This window comes from Lates calcarifer, linkage group LG5, assembly GCF_001640805.2.
Source record: "Lates calcarifer isolate ASB-BC8 linkage group LG5, TLL_Latcal_v3, whole genome shotgun sequence".
In the NCBI taxonomy this organism is placed as follows: Eukaryota; Metazoa; Chordata; class Actinopteri; family Centropomidae; genus Lates; species Lates calcarifer.
Window position 1 is genome coordinate 1,835,798 of NC_066837.1, and position 25,122 is coordinate 1,860,919.

Sequence of the window (25,122 nt, forward strand, 5' to 3'; positions counted from 1 at the left end):
GGAAAAAACTGATTTTTCAAGATAACTAAACAAAATAACGTTATCACATGAAAATGTGTTTCGACATAAAAAATTAGTTTTCACGTGTTTAAGGGTTTAAGTGGGGAAAAAGGTCGATTTTTTAAAGATACAACTGTAAAGGTCAGAAATGGTGTTAAAACAGCTGAATAAAGAGTCACGACAGCAGAAACCCTGAAATGTATTTCTTTTAATTTAATTCAAAATAAATACTACCACGGCAATGCAAGTCCACTACTGGGTTCTTGCCCTAATGTTTTGGTAAGAAAACAAACAAGCAAACGATCCGAAAAGAAACAAAACAAAACAAAAAAAATAAAGAGACTTCAGTTAATGCATCCATCATCATCATCGTCATCATCGTCATCCTCCTTCAGCGACTTTCAAGAGGTGCCTTTTTAACGACATACAAGGTAACACTGCCTAGAATGACAAACATAAATAAAACAAATACTATGGTACAAAAAAACGGGAGGGGGTGGGGAGCGAGGGATGATGGGATTGAAACGACCGGATGAAAAAACCAGCACTGCAAAAAAATTAAAAATCGTCATCCATGGTCCCACTTTATTTTTTCTTTTCATAGAGGGTGAAGGGAACAGATGACGGTGCAGACTCCACAGTTACAGTCATGTCCTCTCACAGGTATTTTTGGGAGTCGATGATTTTTCGAGGACCACGGTGACAGGAAGGCGGAGGAAGGGGGGGAGGGCGGGGTTTGTCTCCATGGAAACATCCTCCGTGGATGAAAACAAAAAAACAGAGTTGAGCCGACGTCATCAACCCGGAAAAAGAAAACATCTAAATCAAAAACCGATGGTAGGGTCCAGTCTTTGACTTTTTTTTCCCTTCGTTTTAAATGTTTTCTTAATTGCAGTTTTTTAAGTCGTTTGTTGTTGTTGTTGTTTTTTCAGTCACTATTCTCATCAGCAAGCTTGAAGTACAGTCACACAGAAAACAACATGTTTATGTCTCGTCTGTCAAGATGCCACTAAAGACACAAAAAAAGAAAAGAAAAAAAAGGCATTGCATATTTACATCAAGAAGTTTGGGGCGACTCGACTTTTTTTCCGGCAGTCCTCACAGTCTTCTTACATGAGTGTCTCACGGCTCAGTTTTCTCGTGATCTGTGACATGATTAGTGATTTATTGATACCCCCAGTTCGGATTTTAAAATAAAGATAAAAGAAATTAATAATGTATATGTGTGAATAAATGAATTTCTCTTATAATACTGACAGGATAAACAGGGACAGAGCCCCGCATCTGTGGAGCTGGAAGCCTCGTTTCTCTTAGCGTCTGTGTGATAAATTAAGTTTCTATACTCTGATTTATCGTCTAAAAACAGTCTTTGTATATCTGTGTATGTGTGTGAATATTTCTCCTTTAAAAAAAAAAAAAGCTTGTGTAAGCTCTCAGGGTTCCTCCACAGTTTCTCCTAAATGTCACAATACTCCACCTTTTCACTGTTGCTGTTCGATATGTTTCACATTTCTCATCACATCTCCACATGAACAACAGCCTTCACACAGCGTGAGACGACCGTACATCAGAAAAACAACGATTTCCCAAACTCTTGAGCAACTGGGGGGAAAAAAACAGCTTTTAAGACCTGGGAATCACCAAAATACTTCCTCTAAACCTTTCCAGATGTTGTGCAGGAACCCTGAGGAGCGTGAATTGATTCCTGCTTCTCGTTAAGGACAGATTAAGTCGGCAGTTTTATCCACAAACCAAATCAAACGCGATGTGTTTTCAAAAGGGAAAAAACGGGCAAAAGTTCACGATTCATTGCTTTCAGGTGTTTTAATGTTGAACTGAACTTTTTTCAGGTTTTCTCACCAGGCTCTCATCTCTCAGACCCCCTAGTGGACACAGTGGGTACTGCATGGTCTGGTCTACAGGCCCAAAATGTCGGACCCGAACTGAACCGGACTATCTGAAAACCTGCCTCAATCCAACTGGCGTGGACCGACAGCATATTAAGCAGTGGTCAAAATGTTTTGGCTTCTTTCATTTTGGTTTAATTCAGTGTTTGAATGAGTTTTCGTCGTCCGACCTTCAGGAGCGAACAAACTCTCTTCACCAGGAATATGAGTGGGAGGATCAACAGCTACAGAGGTTTTATCTGTTTTTTTCCCCCGACACTGAAACTCAGTAACAAAACTGACGGTCCCGAATGAGTCTTGTAAATTTTGTTCACAACTTATAAAAAGAAAATTGCGTAATCAGTCGCCCCATTTGGCTTTTTAGCCGCGAACACACGCTCTCCCGGGGACGCTGAGATCACCGTCGTCTTGTTTTGTTTTCTGGGAATTTCCAGCCTGGTGGGAGTTTCCATCACACATGGTATTTATTTCCAGTGTCTTTAGACTTGGAGATATTTAGATTTGACTGGGCTTTAAGGGGCAGCAAATAAATAAATAAATAAATAAGGGGTTGAGAATTATAGCAGCATCATTCAGGGACATTAAATTTAGAGAAATGATATAATGGAGCAGGTAAGTAAATAAATAAAATCTGACTTTTTAGACATCAGTTTGTTTTTAGCTTCATTACGACGGTGATAATAAAGGTATAAATAAAAACACAGTGACCTGAAGGTTTCTTGGAGGACTGAATCCAGGAAGTGCTCCTTCCCGAACCGAAACACCAAAACCAAAAAGTCGCAGTGTGCATTTTTCTGTTCGGAGAATCCGATTGGTTTTGGAGCAAACTGCCGACCTGAGTCCGATCAGTGCGGAGAACTCACAGCTGTTTCCTGTTTCTGAGTGTAAATATATGTGTGAGCGAGTGTGTGTGTGTGTGTGTGTGTGTGTGCTATGACAGCATAAGGTTGACCCCCATGTCCCACATACATACAGTACATACATACATTAAGCCACGTTTCCCTGTGTAAACATCCATTCCACTAGTCCTACAGCTACGATGAGGAAACAGAAGAGAGGAGGAGGAGAAGCGGTGAGAAAGCAGAGAAAGGCCTCGTTCCCCTGCCGGCTGTGGAAAGCTGGAGCGGTTAGCTGAGTTTGAACGCGGTTGTGCTCTGTGGCGCCTGAGTGAACTGTGCAGTTTCTGGCAGTTTAGTGTTTCCTGTTTCAAAATAAAACAACAACTTAAAAAGTAAAAGCGCGAGAGAAAAGAAATGGGGTTAAAAAAAAAAGTACGAGAGCAAAGTAGTAACACTGCAACGATGAAAGGAATGATACAGACTCGTCCATCCTCATTTTCTGTCTTTGTTTTTTGTTTGTTTTTTTGTTTTAACCTGTAGACAGTGATTTTCATTGCCATGGGATTGGGGAATGTGCGCTGCCATGGCAAATGTATGAGAAAGAAACTTTTTTTAGTTTTGTTTTTTGTAGTTTTTTTTTTGTTTCTTTTTTTTTTGAGTGAACCACGAGCCATGCACTTATTCTCAACTAAGAATGATCCCCTCACAACCCGAAACCCACCCGCCCTCTCCCAAAAAAACACCCTGTCGGTATGATACGAAACATCTGCACACGTAAGGCAACATTTTTGGTTTTTTGTTCCCTAAAACGGCTCTTCCAAACCAAGTGCAAAAAGTCAAAAGAAGAAGAAGAAAAGGGCAGAAACAACAAACAAACAAAAACAGACGAACGCAAACCTGGGTCGACAACTTAATACTGACGGAGAGAAAAAAATAAATAATAAAAACATTGCCTTCTGCAGTAAATAGCGCTGAAAATGTAGGAGACTTATTTTTTTTAGTGTGGGGAGACCGGCTGGAGTCTATCCCACTGTGCAAAAACCTCTTTTAAAGTCCCTAAAAAGACTTTTCCCCCGTCTGCGAGGAGGCAGAGAAGGAGAAAAAGAGGGGAGACTGGTATTCTTTTTTTCCTAAAATGGCTACGTGTTTTCCTCAAAATGGCCACGAATGGGGACGATACTGGCTGTCAGGGCCCGGAGCGCTCACTCCCGCCCGCTGGCTGAGTAGGAGAACTGTGGGAAATGAGGCCTTCGCTCGTTGTCCGCCGCATCCATCCCGTCCTCATCGTCTGCGGAGAGACCAAACACAAACACATTAGAGGCAAACACACTAGAAAGGCAGTCAAATGTCTCAATAACTAATGGATGGACCAAGAGGCTGAACCCTGAGGACTCTGATGATCTGCACAAACTTCCATCTGTCCAACATTTCAGTTAACGGTGTTCTAAATACGTGCTCTCCAGGTCCTATGTTCCCAGGTTCCTACGTCAGCATGCTAACATGCTAAGCTAAGATGATGAGGTCCGATATTCCCGGTTCTCAATACACGCTATTCCAGGGTCCTATGTTCCCAGTGTTCAATGTTCCCAGTTCTCAGCATGTGCTCCAGTTCTACACTCCCTACTCCCTGGTAATAAACAGACGTCAGCATGCTAACATGCTAAGCTATGGTGAGGTCCGATGTCCCAGTTCTCTATAGGTGCTCCCCAGGGTCCATGTTCCCTGGTCTTCTGTTCCCACTTCTACACTTCCTGCTTATGTTCAGTGATAATTAGCAGGCGTCAGCATGCTAAAAAGCTAAGCTAACATGCTGAACATTTAACCTGATCAACATCTGAATGTTAACACTGTCTGCATGCTAATGTTAGCATTTAGCTTAAACCATAGCTGCACAGAGCTGCTAGCATGGCTGTTAAGTTCCAGACATGCTTACATTTTTCCGGCGGAGTGATGGTGATGGTCTGTGCTGTGAACTCCTCGTCGAAGTAGCGTGTGTCCGTCTCTGAGCTGACCTGGGGCTGGAAAGGTGGGACCAGCTGGAACAGACAGGAAGCAGGTTAAATAACAGGTTTTTCTAATTAAATCAAATAATCCTGTCTTGTCAGAAATATCCATCACAGCTTCAGAGCTCAGAGATACTCTGTTTAGAACAAAAGAAATGCAGCAGAATGTCTTATCTGAGAAGCTGGAATCAAAGAACTGTTTCTGCTTAAAAAATAACAGATGATTATTTTGTCCATCAATCAACTGAACAGTTAAATATCGTGTTGTTTCGATGCTGCATTTAAGGAAAATTTCAGGATTTTTTAGCCTTTTTTTCTCATGTTTTTTGGGTGTAAATGATTGATACGGACACTTTAACTCTCAGGAGTTAAACAAGTCAAACAAAAAGAAGAGAAGGTGTCTGTTGAGTGGACATGATGCTGTTTGGGCTCTTTCATGTTGTTAAAATGAGGTAATTTTTTCTTTTCCGTTCTATTTTAGAGTTTACGTCCCAGCCAGGCTTCTTTTGAAAAATGAGGTAACCCTGATACCAGAATACCTCAGGTACGCTGTTTGAATAAATTACCGTCGAAGACGAGATGACGTCTAGCAGCTAAATCCTGCTCTCACCTTCTTGTCGTAGACGTCCTGCCAGTCGATTGTGCCAAAGAAACTGTGTCGCATGATCTCCTTAGCGTCATCCGGTCCGCCGCCCAGTCTGTCAGCGAACACACAGAGAAGAAGAAGAAGATGTTGAAGTCAGACATCAAACGCTGCTCTTACAAAGTCTCCATCAATGGAACCAGAATATCCACCTGCTACTGATCCCAAAATAACTCGCCGGGGGTGAACGAGTTTGCTCTCTGAAGCAGGCAGTAGCCTCTTTTCACAGCGTTCCTTCGTTAAGAGACAGAAAACGCCTCAGGGATCATCAGAGTGGGAAATTAACAGCAGCCGTCAGCCGGTCCTGTCCGGTCCAACAGCACTTTAACTAAACACCAATTATCATTACGAGGTTTTGTTCTCTTCATGTTTAAATGAACTGCGGATGTGCGGGACACGAGAAGACAAATTATTTATTTCTACCTCAGGCCACAAAGGACGATGGATGTTAGTGGCCTTTCATGGAAATTAAATATTAATAGTTTGGGTAAAACTCAGGAATCAAAATACAGGAATATATTTTCTCACCTGTCCTCCATGTTTGTTTCTTTCTTACCAAGTTTAACTGTTTTGTCTAACTGTTTAACACCTCTGTAACTTCTCGTGTCCGTCTCCCTGCAGAGTTGAGGTTGTAGCTCTGGGACGCCTCCATTCAGTAGCGCCGGCGTGCTACTTGCTACGTAGCCGCAAGAGCAGGGAAACCCGCTCACATGGCGACAGGTGTGACGTTGAACCTTTATCAGCAGATGCTGCAGCAAACTTTCATCTTTAATCTCAAAGATAATCCCTGTTTAAATTAAGATTAAACTTTCTTTTCTTGCCGTACAGAGCTGTGGATTCAGGCCGGGTCGAGCTCACGTGGAGTCGTGTGTACTAATTTGTAAATGAGTCCCGGAGGACGCACGGATCTGTCTGGACCAAATTATAAAAGAAAAACTGGAAAAAACAAGTCGAGTCTCTGTCCATGTGATCTCAGTCTCTGGTTCAGGTCTGGTCTGGGTTGGGAGAGTTTTTTGTTCCGTACCGTTTGTTCGGGTCCTTGATGAGAAGCCCCGACAGCAGCGACTTGGCGTCGGCCGACAGGGTGCGTGGGAACTTGATCTCCTCCATGAGGATGAGCTCAAACAGCTTCTCGTGGTCCTGGTTGTAGAACGGCAAGCGGCCGCACATCATCTCGTACGTCACCACACCCAAACCCCACCAGTCCACCGCCCGCCCGTAGTCGTTGTCCTCCAACACCTGATAACAAACAGAACAGTTTCACCCTCATGTTCTGATTCAGTGTCCTCTTTTTTATCTGTGACCTGTTAAAACCCCAGAGGCCATGTTATCCATCATGTTGTGCATGTTTTCTCTGCAGTCTCTATTTCTGACCTCAGGATATCTGATATCCTCTTTCACTTCCTCTTACCAGAAAAATAACTTTCAAAAACTCCACCAAGATCCACGGCAGAGGAAGTGAAACTTGTTACTGACATTCTACTTTGTTGTAGAGGAAACATTTAGCTTCTGTTGGAGGAACTGCATCTTAAGGAACTTCCACTTTGGCTTTACCGCTGCAGCCTCGGTGGCTAACAAGAGTTAATCCAAAACTAAAACCTTCTGCGCTCAGGACAAAAACAGACTGTGGAGGCTCAGTGTGGGTTCGGACAAACAGTTCTTAGTCTTACTTTGTATTTTCTGTTTGTAAACACATCATTTCTGTTCTTTATCTGTGTTCGGTGTGACCTCTGACCTCAGGAGCCAGGTATTCTGGTGTTCCACAGAAGGTCTTCATGGTGGCAGTGTCGGTGATGCCTTCTTTGCAGAGGCCAAAGTCTGTGATCTTGATGTGGCCGTCTTTGTCCAACATGAGATTCTCCAGCTGACGAGGACAAAGACAGAAATCACTGTTCCTCCATTTTACAAACACACTGTGTCTCTGTGTTGAAACCTCTGCAGGTGTCTGATGTTGACCTTTTCCCTCAGTGTCAGAGCAGCTGTGTTTTACCTTCAGATCACGGTAGACGATCTTGGCAGAATGTAGGTAGTCTAGAGCGGAGACGATCTCAGCGCCGTAGAAACGGGTGCGGTCCTCCGAAAAAACTCTTTCTCTTGACAAGTGGAAAAACAGCTGCCAGGAAAACAAAACATATATGAGTTCACACACCTCAGACATCTTTAGCACATCGACACGTTAGTGTTAACAACATCACAACGTCTGAAACTTGTTTTTTCTGCTCAGTAACATCAGTTGTTTGATGTGACGACAGGACGTCACCGTTCAGTCTGGATCTGTCAGCTTTCTGGATGATTATTCATCATTTCAGTTTGTAGCCTGTTAGTAAATGTTAGCAGAGACTCACACAGGTCAACAGGTGTGACTCTGTTCCTACAGGATGAATGGACGTTCACAGTTTGGAAAATGGAGGAGGGAACATTTATAGATTTTAGATTTTATTTTGTTAGACAGTAAAACAAACCCATAGTCCCCATATGTCGACGTCAGTTTTTCAGAAAACTACTTCATGTTCAAAGACATGGTTTAGTTTTTATACGGATCCGAAAAAGCAGGAGAAATAAAAAACACAGGGAGGATTATACATCAGAAACGATTTCTTCTGGAAATATGTCCCTTAGAGAAAACATACTGCAGAGAGATCTGGTATATTCGCCTCTAAATAGACACTTTTTCAGGACAAAATGGAGGGTAATGTTAGTTCAGGCATCAGCTGACCCGCCTGACAAGTAACGTCCAATCTATTGTCACTGCTAATGTGCTCATGCTAATGCTAACGCCTCCACCTTACGAGCCAAGCTTCTGGATTCAGCTTAGATTCAGTGTTCGTTACAGGTGAAACTGAAGTTGATAAATCACCAAAAAAAAACACTGACGTCCTAAAATAAGACCACACTGAGAGGAGTGACTGCGTTCAGTTAAAGCTCTTTGAACCGCACCGTGTTGTTGATCAACATTCTTCAATAATTCTTGAAATAACTTCCTCATTGAAAAAAAAAGACATCTATCAGCATCAAAAACACTTTGTTAAAAGCAACTCAGCGACCTCTCACCTCTCCTCCGTTGACGTACTCCATTACAAAGCACAGCCGATCCTTCGTCTGGAACGAGTACTTCAGAGACTGCAACACAATATATAAATATATTTTTTTAACCAGCCGTTTGTTTCATTATTTTTTTAAGAACAGAAGCTCTGTGGTCTGAATTCAGTGCATCCTTCCAGCTGTTATCTCTGCACGACACATATCAAACAGAGGCTTTGAGCTGAAGTTGGTGGCCACAGCTTCTCATTTCAAAACTTGGAGAAAAGTAGGAGGTGTGTAATGTCTCTACACAGTGATATACTCACAGTTAGGAATGGATGCCGAGTGTTTTTTAATACCCTACTTTCTGTGAGTGTGTGAGCAACTTCGTCCTGTGAGAAGAAAGAAAAAAAAAAAGAGGCAGAGCGATGAGTTAGGAGGCGATTTCTTCTCGTCTTCTTGTTCCTTATATGTTTTTACTGTTTCTTAAAACTGACTATATGACAGTCATTTCATAATAACTACTAGTGCTGGTGCTTAAAGGTGCTATACGTAAGTTTTTGCTACCGCTACGTAGCCAACGTTAGCATTAGCACCTGTTTATTTACCAGTTTAGAAGAAACCTTGCAAGTTCAGCATCAGATGTAACTCATTTACTCACCAAGAGCTGTCTCCAGCGGTGGACAGCAACGCCAATATCCTCTATTTCTACTACTTCTACTGAAGTTAGCATGCTAACCAACTAGCTTGTACTACCACTTTATGATAGAGAGTCACTGTAGCGTCCTCTTCTTTCCCTCAGTCCAACATGCGAGGATGAAGAAGTAGCTCTGGATGTATTCTAACCTCTTGTCTTGTAAATGCAACGATGGCTAAAGCTCTTGGTATTTAAACAGCTGTTAATGCTAACGTTAGCTATGTAGCGATAGCAAAAACTTACATTTAGCACCTTTAAAATGAATGTGTACTGAAAAATGTTCTTTACAAACAACAAAAATAAAAGCAGATAGATATTGAAAGGACCTTGGCTATAATGACTTCCTTCTTCAGGATCTTCATGGCGTAGTAGGTGCCGCTCGCCTTCTCCCTCACCAGAATGACTTTCCCAAAAGTGCCTTTGCCCAGAAGCTTCAGATAGTCAAAGTCATTCATTGTCTGGAGAAAGACACAGAGGCATGGCATGGTGAAGAAACTGGGTCTCCAACATTCACATCCTCTCCTCAATGTTAGACAGCACGCACTTTACAAGCAGGCACGATATTCTGGCTACGCTTAGATGAATCCTGTGCGGACAGACGCCCTAATCCTATGATCCTCAAAACATTACAGCTACTTTTAATGTTTTATATAGCTGGAACATTTTGTGCTTTCAGATCCGTGCTTATCTGTCACCTTTCGTTTGTAGTGGCTGATGGAGGTGTCCATCTCCTCCTCGTTGACGTTCTCGATCTGGGAGGTGGGGCTGCACAGGATGCCCTCCTCCTCCTGTTTGGCCAGAGACTCGGCTACCATCTGGATGGCCTCGGCCCACTCGTCCCTGCAGAACACGACGGCAGGTTAAAACACCAGCGGAGGACATTCTTGTTACAGGGATAGACCTTTTTATTTAAGAGTAGGATCCTTTTTGTTTAGCAGGAAACATCACTCTATATCAGTACCAGACTCCATTGACAAAAAGAGGAATTTTACCGAGCAGAACACAGGAGCTGCAGGAATACCACATCGATTTGTTTGTGTTATTGTTTGACTTTCAGTATGTATTCAGTTTTCAGATCTTTTACATATATGAAAGTACCACACAATAACACAAACAATCTAACAGAATGGAGGCAGCAGCTCCTGTGTCCTGCTCGGTAAAATTACTGTTTTTGTCAATGGAGTCTGGTAGGGACAAAACGACTGCTAGCCTCATACATGTTAGCGTTTTCTGTCAATAACAAACTCCTGAGCATCAGGTAACAAGTCATCATGTATACATTAGACTGTGTTTTGGAACAAACCCCTTCAAAACTTGGCGTCCAGCCTCAGCCCCACAGCCCTGCTTCCTGTCTTTCTTCTCCCTGTGTTGACTGAGAACTGGAGATTTATTTATTTATCTATTTTACCTCTGATCAAAAAGCCAGACCTTTCATATTTTCTTTAATGTCTGTGAAGAGATTTTGGAAATGATTTAAACTCAGTGCTCCTCTAATCTTCAACACAAACAACAGAGTTGTGTTTCAGTAGCTGAAACCCAAATATACAAGCAAAATATTTATTCTTTTCAATCCTGAATTTGAGTGTAATTCCTAATCACACTATTTACAGGTTATTTTTTCTTTAGACGTGTCTTCTCTGAAAGCCACCGACCTGAAAACTAAATAATTAAACTAAAATATAATGGGAACTGATGGTCGGTCATTTTTCGTTCATCATTATCTTAGAAATAACAGTCGTCAGTATTTTTCGAGATATTTTTAGATCTGTTTCTCAAGCCTCATTTCTCCCTGTGCTAAATTAAGCCTGTCCGAGGTTTTCTGCAGGTTTCCACTGAGTTAAATTTAAGACTTTTTAATACCACACAGAATGCAAATTAATGACTGTAGTGGTCAGAATATGAAAGTATGATGGAAAATACTGTTTTCTGTACTTTCCTGAGGTATAACCAAAAATCCTAATCTTATCATTTAGATTAACTCAGCCTGGAGGACGAAGGCTCACCTCTCATCAGGCGTGTCGACGTGAAAAGTCCTCTCGATGACGGTGGTCCACTGCAGACAGCGGATGATGAATGTGTTCGGCTTGGGCCGCTCCGTCTTCATCAGCTGACATTCTGGACGTCACGCAGAGAGAAAGAAGGAGTCGGCATCATGTAGACCTGTTTGTTCGTAACGTATGAAACGCGATGGTGATGATGATGTGTGGTTCGTGTCTTACTTGCTACAGAGAAGTTGTTGAGCGGGTAGGCCAGGTCAGAGTCCTGCGGTTTGTCCTTGTAGCCGATGAAAGAGCCGTCTGTCTTCAGCAGAAAGTAGCGCGGTCGCCAGTTCTTGATGTACTCACCTGTGGGGAGGAAAAAACACCAACACACACAGGTTACATCCTCATACACCTATCTGTGTTTGTTATCCTTTCAGTTTAACCAGAAACATCTCTATATGTCAGTACCAGACTCCATTGACAAAAACAGGAATTTTAGGAGGAGCTGCTGGAATACCACTGCCTCCATCTGTTAGTGTGTCTGTGTTACTGTGTGGTACTTTTACTTCAGTAAAGGATCTGAACACTTCCTCCGTTGCTGAAAGTCACACAATAACACAAAGAAACTAACGGATCAAGGCAGCGTTATTCCAGCAACTCCTGTGTTTTGAAAGGTAAAATTCCTGTTTTTGTTAATGGAGTCTGGTAGCGATATAACAGCAATTTCTGGTTAAATAAAAAAAGGATCTTACTCTTAAAGGTCTCTCTGTAGAAATCCTGCAGAGGATCATAATACATCATAATACGAGAGAGAAGGAAGGACAGTCTGACATGAAGCAAGCTCTTCTTGTTCTTGTTCAAACGTGTCAACATGTCAACAAAACTTCTACGCCAGCAGAGCCTGAATCACATCAGTGTTGTGTTCATTGATGACTGTGTCCCTGGTTGGAATAACAACAGAGTCAATCAGAGCGTTGTAGGCGGTATTAAGAAGCGGGGCGTCATCTTACTGTGTCAGGACCAGAAATATAGCGACAGTGTGGATGCAGTCAGTGCAACAGTACGTGTGGTTCTAAGTGCCGACACTGGAACGCTTCTTTGACTGATGTTAAAAATGGTAATTTTGCCGCTCTGAGCAACCGCTACCACAGCTCGTTAGCTGTTGATTGAAAATGACGTCAATGGGACAGAGTCAGTGATGATTAGTTAGAGTAAAAACACCCCCTACCAAACAAGAAGCAGCTAACGCTATCACTGAATAATGTCTCCAACTGAATAATGAAGTGACACTGAATGATAGTTAAAGAACAATGCTAGGATTTTTAAACCTGGGCCTTAGTATGACATGTTTTAATGCTCTGTTCAAAGCCACCAGACTCCACTGACAAAAACAAGAATTTTACTGAGCAGAAACAGTCACTAATCTACAGCTGTCAAACACTACAGATGGAGGCAGTGGTATTCCAGCAGCTCCTCCTAAAATCCCTGTTTTCGATCAGTGGAGTCTGGTAGTGATATATAGAGATGTTTCTGGATCTTCCTCTTTAATAAAAAGCTCTGTCTCTGTAGGAATCCTATCATCATGTTGTCAGACACTGAGAAGAACAGTCTGAGTCTGTCAGACCCTATCAATCATTTACACCCAAAAACCTGTGGGAAAAGGCAGAGGTTCACAAATCCAGGGTCAGATTTGATAAATGTCATGAAACAGGCTGAGACTGTGATATCTTCACAGGTGTCTTGTAGAAAGCCGTGTCAGGAGGGCAAACTCTGGAGCTTACTGTCCTAAATTAGCCTGGACTGAAAACATTAGCAAAATCACACCTGCTCTAATGGAAGATTCATCACTTTGAACTGGTTGGGTTTTCTGCTGTATATCGTGGAATAAAATAAGTTCAGAAGTGCAGAGCGTTACAAGTTTTACACTATATGAGGAAACCTTTAAATAATCATCTGTGCTTTATGCCTTTTTTTAAATCATGAGCTGTTTTGTTTCTTTAATTTTAGCTTCATGTTGGACATCTGTATCACTTCCAGCTGAGGAAGAAATCCATTCCTGGTTAATACTGTACGAACACGGTGTTTAATCTCAGCCATGAAGAGCTGGATCCCTGCTGCTCTGACTCATCAATTATAACAGCAAATACTGGAAGACATGAAAATGTTGTGGAGTCACATCAGCACCAGAGCTAACAAAGAACAAGGTGATGAAGCCAAAGTGCGTCTGTGTCGGACGGAGCTGCCTCGGCTGCATCGAATCCAACAAATCAAACAACTCTGACGAAACTATTCTCACACATCTGGTGACTCACGCTGCTTCAGAACAACAGCAAGACGAAGATGACAAAGACTTACAGAGACTGAAATCAGATCGGCTCTGTCAGTGAGACGACTGCCTCGGACTTCTAACAGAGGAGAAGAAGAAGTAGACAGCAGCAGAGTTTGACAAACTCTTGTTTCATTTGATCAATCAAACAAACAAAATCCAAATAAAGTCAATCAATTATTATCAAAACTGTAATCAATAAACTGTGGACTCAGTGGTGGATTATGGGAAAGAGGGACTAACTGGTCCAGCACAAGAAAAGAAAGCTGTGGAAAGCCATTTACAGAGCATTAAATTTACTTTAGGAACCTGAATCTGTGAAGCAAGAACAAACCTAGAACCAGGAAGTCAGTTAGCATGTTAGCATGTTAGCACTTCCTGTTCCCTCGTCCAGAGTCAGTGTGTTTCTGGTTAAATGTCTGAAATAAGGTCTGTGGTTTTAACACAAGCTCAAGACATTTTCAGGTTTTATTCTCGGACATAAAATGGGTCAGTAAATCCCCCACTCCTGATGTTTGAAGCTTTTACGTGTCTTAAAAAAGGCGGTTGCTAACGAGTGTCTAAATGAGACTACAGAGGTTGTCGGGGACGTTAACATGAAAACCCATCTACTCACCAGTCCACCTTTACAGCCTCGTTGTGTTTCTACTCACGCTCTTTCAAACTCTCACTAACTTTCTAAGAAGAAAGGCTTTTGTAGAAGAGCTCAGAGCTAAATGAAATGACCAGTTGGAAGCTTAGTGGTGGAGACGTTGACGTCATGTGACCGTGGTGGAGTTGGTTTATAGCCTAACATTAGCTTCTTACTTCAAACATCAGAACAGTGGTGTTCATCTGTGAAGATGATCTGATCAACTAAACCTGAAGGATCAGAAACTTTAGAAACTTTAAAAATCTAACTGGCTTTTTGTGGAGGAACCAGGCTGATGCTGACTTCAGGGCTGGACGACAGAAACACTTCATCACTGCACTACGAAGTGAAGACTGCTAGCTAACACAATTTCCAAACTTGTCTCTGTAAATGCTGCATTTCAGAACCATTCAGTGTATGTTGGTGAGAGAAACGATGACTAACTTGGATAAAGACACAGAGGGACTGACTGCCTACAGCTCAGGTGTCAGAACTGCCATTAAACACAAGGTTAGTGGTTCAGGATCAACCTCCTCCTGAGCGAGTCCCACCCACACTTCATCTGCTATCGAATCAACGACCTTTGACCTGATTCTGCTTTGGTTCACAGTTTAAAATGATCTCTCATTGTGTTGTTTCCTGCCCAACATCCCATTCAATGGGAAATTCATCACATAGAAGAAAGAACTAACTTTATATTTATTAGGCAGTTTAAAACATGTCACTGAAACAGAGTCTGCACCAGCAGAAACTCTGCAGTCAAGAACAAAAGTGTTGCTCTATGTTTAAAGTCTCTGACTCTTTTTTTCTGTTTCTAAAACACTCAGTGTTAACATGCTAATCTCCAAACGGTCCTGAACTGCGTGTGAACTCTGAGTTTTGATCTTTAACAGCACAAAGAGCTGCTCGGGGGCAGTTTCTCTGAGAAGGCTGAATTATAAGAGCACGCAGAGGTGCAATAAACAATTCAGGGACTTGTGGGGGCCAAAGAGGAAGGAACCAGAGTGTTAGGTCATCCTCTGTATGCTCATAGTGCCAGAGAAACTTCCCCCTGTCTGCCAGCCAACAGCCCTGAGCTCACACCAGACAAACACACACACATTAAAAGCCAGTGTGGGAAATAACACACCAGCCAAGTGCAGCTCAGACTGGGCTGCAGCCCCTGCAAAGCCTGCCTCCTCTGCTCGCCGTCCGGCAGGTAAACAACCATTGTTTGGAGGTGCTGTTCTTCAAACTGGCAGGGTGGCTCAGGCCGTGTCCACGCCGAGCCGGATAAAAACACACTCTCCTCTCTGAGCGAGCCCTGCTGTTTTCAACAGCTCCAAATGGGGTTTTTCCTAAGCAGCCTTTTCCGAGTGAACACATCTGAAAGTGCTGGTTATGTTGTAATGAGTGGACGGGGAAAACAAAGCTTTTCCAAAACGATCCCGTGAGGTCGTCTGTTACTGTGAGGCAGCAAAGTTAAGACGACGTCCTCAGTGATTCTTCGCTCTGAGCGTCAGTACAGCCGATCACACCGTGCAGGTTTTCACATTAACCTGAATCAATGTTCCACAATCACTAATCATGATGATGTTTGATCAGCTTCTATTTCACAGGTAGTTAAACTGTGTTCAGCTGTTCTTAACCTATGATGGCGGTTACATGAAAACTTGGAAGAAGTTACCAGGTTTCCGATCGTTTTCACATTTTAGCATGGATGGATCTTTGAAACGTAACGTCTCTTCTTTTATCGACGGTTTCAGTATGAAAACTAAACAGATACACGAGGTATCAAAGATGAAAACAGTGGACGATCGTGGCTCGGGAAAATTTTAAATCACAAATATCCTCTCATTAGGTTAAACTGGTGGTCACTGATCAGGCCCTCAAACATAACATAACCATTCAAACTAACGTGAGACGACAGCTCAGCTCGTCAGATCAGCAGACAAATTAAAACGTTCAACCCACGTCATCTGCATCAGTTTCAGCTTCATCATCATCTCTGTCTTTTGTGCTGCAGCAGGATTTCAGGTGCTTGTTACTGCATCTGATGCACGTCAACCGACTCCTACAAAAACAACCAATTATCCATTAATCATTCTTTTTTACACTGAAAATGCCTGTGGCAGAAAATAGGCTGTTTTTCCACAGTGAAATCTTCATTTCAAAAAGAAATGATTGTCCAACAACAATCCTCTTAAACAGAGACTTTACAAACCGAACAGATCAACAAACCAAAGCTACAACACAAACACAACAAAGTTCTCAAATCAAATCAGTTAAAAATATATATTAGTTCATTTAGCACAGACAATGTCCCCAAACTTCTCCTGCTCTCTTCACGTTTCACTTTGATTTCTCCGACAGCTCGGTTCTCTCTGTTCTCCTACACAACCTTGTTATAAGACAGTCAGTCCTGTAACAGTCACAGGTTCGATACCTTCAACAGCTGTGGCGTTAATCTGATTTCAACCTGAGCGCCGACTGAGTGAGTCAGCTAAATGATTAAAATTTCAAAACGGAAATCAGATGGAGAACCTCGGAGAACAGCCGTCACCTGTGGCTGAATCATTTCCATCCTGGGTGAAGATGAATCTAAAACCACACACACACACACACACACACTGAGATAAACAAAACCATTCAAACAAACATGAGCTCAGACAGCCACAAACACCAGAACACACCCAACATGTTTCAGTTCATCTGTCAAAGTTTGCAATTAAAAATCAGCTTCCTCACTTGAACAAAACTACAGAAAAAAGGAGAAGTGGACTTTGAAGAACTGGTTAGCGTCGTCGTTTCTGTTCTGTCAGATGTTTTCACACGTTCACGACGAGTAAAGAAAAGCACTATCCTGCTCACAGTGACTGAACCTGGCTGCTGTGATGTTGTGTGTTTTTACACATTTGACATCTTTAGCGTCTCGACCGGTGTGAGAACAGCTAGTTTACATGAAGTAAAACAAAAAGCCAGAGTGACGTCATGAAATAAAAACATGATTAGTTGATTTATCCATTAGTTAACCGACAGAAAACAACTTATCAAACAGAAATGCTAAATGTTCTCTGGTTTTAGCTTCTCAAATGTTTTGTGCTGCTTTAAATAATTAGTAAATTTAACACTTTGGGCTCTAAGAACTTGATCCTTTATATTAGTAAAAGTACAACACAATAACACAAAGCAGCAGCTGCTCCTTAAAACTGTAATCAAACAGTGTTTTATCACCACCAGACTCCATTAAGAAAAACAGGAATTTTACTGAGCAGAACACAGGAGCTGCTGGAATACCACTGCCTCCATCTGTTAGTGTGTTGTGTTACTGTGTGACTTTCAGTGGAGGAAGAAGTAATCAGATACTTTACATGAGTAAAAGTACGACACAGTAACAGACACACTGAAATGACAGAGGCAGCAACAGATGAGCAGCTCCTGTGTTCTGCTCAGTAAAATTCCTGTTTTTGTGAATGGAGTCTGGTGCTGATTTCTACGTTCCCATGGCCCAGGTGAACCCTGCTCACCTCTTTTCTGGACCCAGCCTTCCTTGACGACGTTCTGGTCGCTCATGGTGGCTTCTCCTCGTCACCAGTTCTCCCAGTTCTCCCAGTGTGGTGACCGTGAAGGGACAGCGGTCGCCGGACAGCGGGGGGGGGGGGGAGTTCCAGGTGAAGCTCAGTCAGCTGTCCGTCTGACCGCTTGACCTCTGACCTACCTGCGCCCGCTCTCACCTGACCTCAGATCTGCCCTCTCTCTGTCTTTCTCTCTCTTTGCCACTTTCTCTTTCCTCCTCTCGCTCTCCTCCGCCGACCCAACCTCACTTCCTCTTGCCGTCTTGTCTCTTCTCCCCCTCTTTATCTCCCTTCAGTTCTCCCCTCTTTCTCTCCCTCCCTCTCCTTCCTTCCTTCTCGCTCTCTGCTTCACAGTTTTCCTCACTCCCTCGTTCTCTCACTCTTCTTCTCCTTCTTCTTCTTCTTCTCCTCCTGCTGTGTTCAGGCGCTCCGGTGGTGAGTCAGCCTGGAAGGAAACGGAGGCAGAGAAAGGAGAGAAGGGAGGAGAGAGAGAAAAGCACAGAGCAGGTCAGTGGATAGTTTCCTTCATGCAGCAAACACAGCAGGCCACCACTCATTGTTTAGAACCTTAACACACTTCCTGTCTCCTTACCTCCTTCTATCCTTCCCTCACCTCCTTTCCTTTGTTCCCTCCCTTCTTCTTCCTTTCACCACCTACTTCCACGGCTTCTTCACCTCCTCCATCTCTCTTCCCACATTTTCTATGTCTCCTCACACCTCTTCTCCCTCCTTCCCTTACCCATTCTTTCCTTCCCTTACCTTCATTCCTCCTCCTCTCCTTCCTGTTCCCTCCCTTCCTTACTCCCTCCTCTCTCCCTCCACCTTACCTCCTCCCTTTCCTTCATCACTAAACTACTTCTCCTCCACATTTTTTGCCTCCTCTTCTTCCTTCCTTCCTTCTTTCTCACCCTCTGTGACTAGGTATCTTTCTCCTTCCCTCCCTCCTCACAAAAGTCCGGTACCTCCCTCTCTTCCTCACCTTCCTTCATTCTTTCCCTCCCTCCTCCCTCTCCTCCCTTCCTTCTCCACATCAGTCCTTCTCCATCTTTACAACCTTTTCATCATCCTTCCCTCCTCCCTTCCTTCTCCACCCTCCCTCACCAACTCCCTTTATTTTTCTACTCCCTATCCACATCCATCTATCATTCCCTTGACTCCGACCTCTTTCCTACCTCCTCTTCTCCTCCCTTCTTTCCCTCTTTCTCACCTTTGTTGACTGGCTCCTTCCCTCCTTCCTCCTTTCACTCCTTCCCTCCTTCAACAGCCCCAACTCTCCTTCCTCTTCCCAATTTTCCTTTCCTCCTCACAACATTCCTTTCTTCTAACTCCTTCTCTCCCTTTTCCTTCATTCCCTCCCTCCATCAGTGTTTCACAAACTCCTTTCACCTCCTCTTCTCCTTCTTTATCATCATACATCCACATCCATCTATCATTCCCTCCCTATCGATCCTCTTAAACGTGAGGATTCGCTGCTGCGACAGTAAATGAGATGTTTGGGTTTGGACTGTTGGACAGGGAAATTAGCTTGAAGACGTCGCTTTGGGCTCTGAGAAGCTGTGAAGTGAATACCAACATGTATTATGACATAAGATACATTTAGTAATCTTTAGGTAGGGCTGGGCGATAAAACGATACTGATAATCATCATGAAATAACTTTTCCTCCATAGAAAGATAAGACACTGTCTGCTGTGTACAGCAGTACGTCAGGAGTGGGAGCGAGATAAAAGAGAAAATGAAAACTGGACACAGCGTTACTGAAGAAGACGGACACAGGCCGAGGGTCACGCTCCCTTTACAGCACAAGGTAAAGACTTTACAGTCTCAGACCTGAGCAGGTGCTGGTGGTCGCCCTAAAACAACAGACCAGAGTGCAGACTCCCTCCAGCTCCTTACCACAAACAAATTCACCGAGGAGTAAAAAGCAACCGTTAAGCTCGACAGAAATACTGATGTGATTGAGAGACTCAAAGACAGAGACCTAGACCTGGACCTGGACCTGGACCTGGACCTGGAGCCAGAAGCTGTGATTCTCAGAATGAGGTCATTTCCTCCTGGATTCATTCACGTTTCACTACTCACAACAAATACTACTACAGCTGCAAAGGTTAATCAATATATTGATTAGTGGATCAACAGAAAATGAATCAGCTGTTTTCATGATGTGATGTTTGTCTGGTTCCTGCTTCTCACATGTTTATATTCTCTGCTTTCCTTCAGCTTGGGCTCTGGGAGTTTGGAAGACAACAATCAGCAGATTAATCAGTTTGATCATTTATCTGCACCATTGGTGATCGACGAGTGAGCACCACCGGCAACTTCCTCTAGGTGCAACAGGCCTCTGATCAATACTCGGTTGGAAATCGCTTACATTACAAAAACTGCACTGACCCTTCCTCCTCCATCTCTGCCCTGCCCTCACTCCTACAGACAGCCCGGTGAACAGGAGACACCTGAACGCACCTCATTTGAGGCCTAAGACACTGAGAACCACCGTCCCCAAACTCAGCTATTAAATGATCAGATTGTTCTCAAAGATCATCCTGAACTGTTGAAGGTTGACCAACATATTTTGATTTCTGGCTCACACTATTTAACAGAGGTAAAGTTCACATTTTAAATCTGTGAGAAAAGAGTTTCTCATCAAACCAAGCAGCTACGAAATGTTTCGCTGCCTTACAGTGATCAACTCACAGCAGAAATATTGATTATTTAAGACACGTTAACAAAACATTTGTGATATTTCTCGATAAGGAAGCAAAGATGGATTAAAACAGACGACAAACAGAACTGAAACACAAATAACAAGAAGATTCAAGTTAAGGATGATTCAGTAAAGGATCAGAGGAAGGTCAGTGTGTACAAATGTGTTTTCAAAAGCGTTTTTAAAGATGAGACAGACTCAGCCGACCTGGTCACTTGGTCTTAAAGCTCTGACTGTGAAGCCTCCGTCTCCTTTTGTTTTTCAGTCTAGACTCTGGAGCAGACAGAGGTGCTGCATTTGTGGACCTCGGGGGAGCGGGTTGGCTCGTATGGGGTTAAAAGGTCTGAGGTGTAGGTGGGTTTAGCCCCTGTGTTGGCTTCTTTTTGTACAAACTGAATCTTAGTGTTGAGACTTGATGAAATGAAGGTTTGAAACAGGACTGCACAGTTCAATCTACACGACTGGAGAAACTGAGGTGCAGTTATACCTTAGCCTCCACGTCTGTGTACTTTTAGGTGTGGTACTTTTACTTCAGTAAAGTATCTGATTACTTCTTCATCTGTTCTGAAGATTTCTGTCCCTATCAATCATTTACACCCAAAAACATGTGAAAATGATCCTTTAAGAGCATATTATCATGATAGGAGTCGGTTAGAAGTCAAAGAAAATGTATTATGTTGCTGCCCAGCCCTGCCTCCTGATGAAATAAACATATACAGTAACCAACTCACTGATGTGCTTCTATTCCTTCCTCATACCTCTGTGTTTGAACAGTGCAAAACAAACCTCTTTTCTTTACATGACTTCAGAGTGTTTTCCTCTTACTAACACCATGGTGAGTCACTGCTGTATAATATATCACACATCACAGAACTGCCTGGATTATGTCACCCATCATGTGATAACCTTTACATCCAGTATTTTACAATAAGCAATAAAACAAGGCTGATTTCTTCCCAGTAGCACGTTACCACCTGGATTTAATGCATTATGGGTAAAAATAACATCCTCACGAGTCAGAATTTGACATTTGAACAGTCTAAGGTGTAGAAGTGAGAGTATACGGTGTTGAATATGTTACTGCAGCTCGCACATTAACCATCAAGGGGAAGATCCGAGGCTGGAAAACAAGTGTGAGCCTCCAATGACAACAAAAACAATGGCTGCCAGGAGCAGCCGCTGTGCTTCAGAAGCCGGTTCAGAGCTGCGGCCCTCGGTACCACAAACAACACCCCCCCACACACACACACACCTCCCCTCCCCCTCCTCCTCCTCCTCCCCTCCGCCTCACCCTCCTCACCCCCACGTCTCTGATTTATGGGCCATGATTGGGTCCTGCACCGCACACAAACAAACAAACACTGAAACAACAGCTTTTGTTTCAAGGGCGTGTGGTGTCATTATCTGTTACATAACAACATCCGCTCCGCGCGCTCCATTATGTCTTAATGGCGAATGAAAATGTCTGGCAGCGACTCTCGTGCCGATTAGTCGCCGTTACGGTGGCGGTGAAATAGCCGGTGCGCGAGGCGGCGGGGTCAGGGAGACGGTTGTGTAAGCCAGGCCGGCCTGTGATGGCTCGGCTGGAGGATGCTAGCTGGGAGAGGAGGGTGAGGAGAGGAGGGGAAGGGGGAGGAGGGGTGATGCTACAGCTAACGTTAGCCGGCTGGGAGGCTGGTTAGCATAGCAGGCTGACGGTGGGGCCGTTATTTTCACGTCCGTCGGTTTGTTTCTTCAGCTCGGACGGAGACGCGACGCTGTTTTAGAGGGGAGGGAGGGAGAGGGGAGAGGGGGAGATTGGGGAGGAGAAGGGGGGGTGGGGGTGTCGTTCATCACGGAGATGGGCCGAGGCCAGACGGCCGGTACTGTTTGCCGTTACCTAGCCCTCCCCTCCCCTCCTGCAGCTGCAGCATCCCGGCGCCGCATCCCTCCCAGACAGGCGGATGACGAAGCAGCAGCAGCAGCAGCAGCTAACGGCGGTTAGCTAGCGTGCTAACCTCCGCTCCCACCCGGAGACGAACCCGCTGCCCGTTACCCCCCTCCCCCTCTACTCCCCCAGCCCCGAAAACACGACGACCCCAGCCCCGCTGCCTCCCTCCGCCTTCCCACAAACAATCCCCACATCCAAACCGACACGTATCGGTAAAATGATCTTACCTGGCAGTCGAAGAATGACAGGGATGCCCCCTCCTCCTCCTCCCCCTCCTCCTCTATGGGCACTGGAGCATCCGACGGAGTAACGTCCCTCAGCGGCGAAAACAGGAGGAGGACAGCGATGGAGCCATAGCCGCCGACGACCGAGGAAGCCGAAAAGAGGAGGGTGTTTTTTTTATTGTTGTCCCAGACAGACACGAGACTGCGGCGGCAGACAAGACAGACACACGGACAGACAGACGGACCCGCTCGGCTCCTGCTCCCTCCGCAGCTCCGCCAGGAAACCTCGCTCGGCTCCGAGTCGGCGCGTCACGTTCAGCCGGATCCGACTGGGAGGACTCCTGCTGCGTTCAGGGGCCGTCGGAAATCTGCGCGTTCACACAACCAGCTGAGAAGGGAGACACATGCAGGGAGGGGGTCATTTTATCCAAGCCTTAAATATAAACAAGCCTTGAAAACAGGAGTATCATCAGTTGTCAGTTTATTAGGAACACCTTGATGTCAACACACACTGCACTGTGTGATGCACACAATTCACCAGCAGAACAAACTGCAGCCACACAGTTGAATCAGCACACTGAATAAAATGAGTTTTATCTAACTGTACGTAATAAAATAATAATCCTCTGTAAATACAACATGTTCAGATATTCATCCCCTCTTCAAAATAACTGCGCCTCCGCCACTGGAAAGCTCTGTTCAACTTTGCTCAGAGCAAATGATCCGAGTTTCCAGATCAGCTGTTGAGTCCTTGAGACAAGGCTCTGCTTTAATAAACCTGCCCGTTCATTTCAGGCCATTAAAGAATCAAACAGTCATTTGGCTCAGTATCTCAGATTATTTATATTCTCTACATGTTGCAGTGCTGCAGAGTGTAATGACTGAAATCTGTGTTTGGACCTATGTTTGAAGTTCACTGTGTATTGAAGTTGATCTATTGTTTAGTCTGTCGAATGCAGTGGAGGAAGAAGTAATCACATCTTTAAGTAAAGTACAAGTACTGCGATACCAGTGCAAAATACTCTATTACAAGTAAAAGTCCTGCTGACCAGGACCCCTGGGGAGAAGGGATGTCGTATCTCAGTGAGTAACAGTACTTTATTCTGATTCTGATATTATTAGATAATTAATCTGATGAATCGATGTGCAAATAGTATGTTACGGTTACAGCTGGTTTTAAATACCGTCCAGTGGTTCCAAACCTAGGGTTCTGGTCCCTCCAGAGGGTCACCAGATGAATCAGAGGGGTCGATGAGATGATTATTTGGGGAGGAAAGAAAAAGAGAAGTTAAAAAAAAGGACATTTCCCTCTGAAATATCATGAAGTAGAAACATAAGACGGCATAAAGTAGAAATACTCAAGTACCAGTACCTTAAAGCAGGACTTAGGCACTGTAGATGAGTAAATGTACTTAGTTACTTCCTTAGTTACTTACTTTTCTTTTACTAATCCTCTGAACTGCTTCAGTTTGCTTGTTTTGAGTCTGACCCTCAGTCTGGACTAAAGACTGAAACAGCAGATAAATTACTGTCAACTTAGTTTTTTAACATCAGAAAATACTGTAAAGTACCTTCACACCACTTTACTCAAAACATATTAAAAACAATACCAACATTTGAGAAGCTGGAACCAGGAAATATTTGAAATTCTTGCTTAAAAAATGTTTTACATCAAAATAACTGAAATAATAATTGATTAGTTTCCTGTTTGATCTTGTAATCGATTACTTGCTGGATCATTCAGCTTTACATATTGATCACATTTCTTTAGGGACAATCATTATGTGTGTGTCTGTCATGTCCCTCTACGCTGGGAAGTAGGACTTTACAGGGAGCACCTGAATGCAGCATCTCTCTCCTCATGGCATCCAGGGCTTTTGTTGTCTCTCTCTCTCTCTCTCTCTCCCCCTCCCTCCCCCTCCCTCCCCCTCTCTGTGCTGGATTTATGTGTCCAGATTCAGTTCAATTATGATTCACTTCCCTCTGATCCACAGCAGACACCAGCTGCTCCTGTTCATCTGGCTGATGTGAGTCTTGAACCAGGAGACATCAGATATTTCTGCATGCTGGCGATAATATTTTTCAGACTTCATGTTGTTATTAATTTATTTAGACTTACCAAAATGTATAGCACCCCCCCTCCAGCCCTCCCCTCCCTCCCTCCCCAGCCTTCCTGTGAATGGATGCTTTGTTTGAGGATCCTGGTCCCAGTCTGGCTGCAGGCCGACATAGACGGGACGACCGCTGCTGCTGCTGCTTTGCATTAATCAGTTTTACGATTACGATTTCATGGACTCTTCAGAGGCGTCCGTTTGCTGACAACAAAGAACACTGTTTACTAAATATAACAAAGATAAAACAACAAATAAAACACCAATAATGTGAAATCATTTCATTGATTTATAAATTGTTTGATGACAAAAAAACTTCACCAGTTAAAAAGCTTTTAATGAGATAGGATTTTTGAGAATAAAATGGAGTTATGATGAAAACAGGTGCTAGCTGTGGTTAGCTGCATAAAATGTCGTGTTTATTCTTACAGATTTATCAGTGGTGATGCTTAAAAACATGTAAAGTTTGTCTCGAGGCATCAGATGAAAGGTCATAAGGTCGTTCATCACCTGAGGACCATGAACGTGCTCAGTGAATTTCTTTCAAAGCT

General features: G+C 43.6%; 1 protein-coding gene across 1 annotated transcript; it reads right to left on the reverse strand.

Annotated features, from left to right (window-relative positions):
* Positions 1–188: 188 nt before the first annotated feature.
* On the reverse strand, positions 189–23,266 carry akt3b (v-akt murine thymoma viral oncogene homolog 3b). The gene is made up of 14 exons (XM_018675056.2): positions 22,464–23,266; positions 17,556–18,048; positions 11,330–11,455; positions 11,114–11,225; positions 9,806–9,950; positions 9,437–9,568; positions 8,740–8,805; positions 8,444–8,512; positions 7,383–7,505; positions 7,128–7,256; positions 6,417–6,631; positions 5,360–5,447; positions 4,680–4,782; positions 189–4,034 (listed from the first exon to the last, which is right to left on the reverse strand). The coding sequence occupies exons 2-14, from the start codon at positions 17,599–17,601 to the stop codon at positions 3,949–3,951; spliced, it is 1,440 nt and encodes a 479-aa protein (XP_018530572.1). The 5' UTR covers positions 17,602–18,048; positions 22,464–23,266; the 3' UTR covers positions 189–3,948.
* Between the last annotated feature and the right edge of the window lie 1,856 nt (positions 23,267–25,122).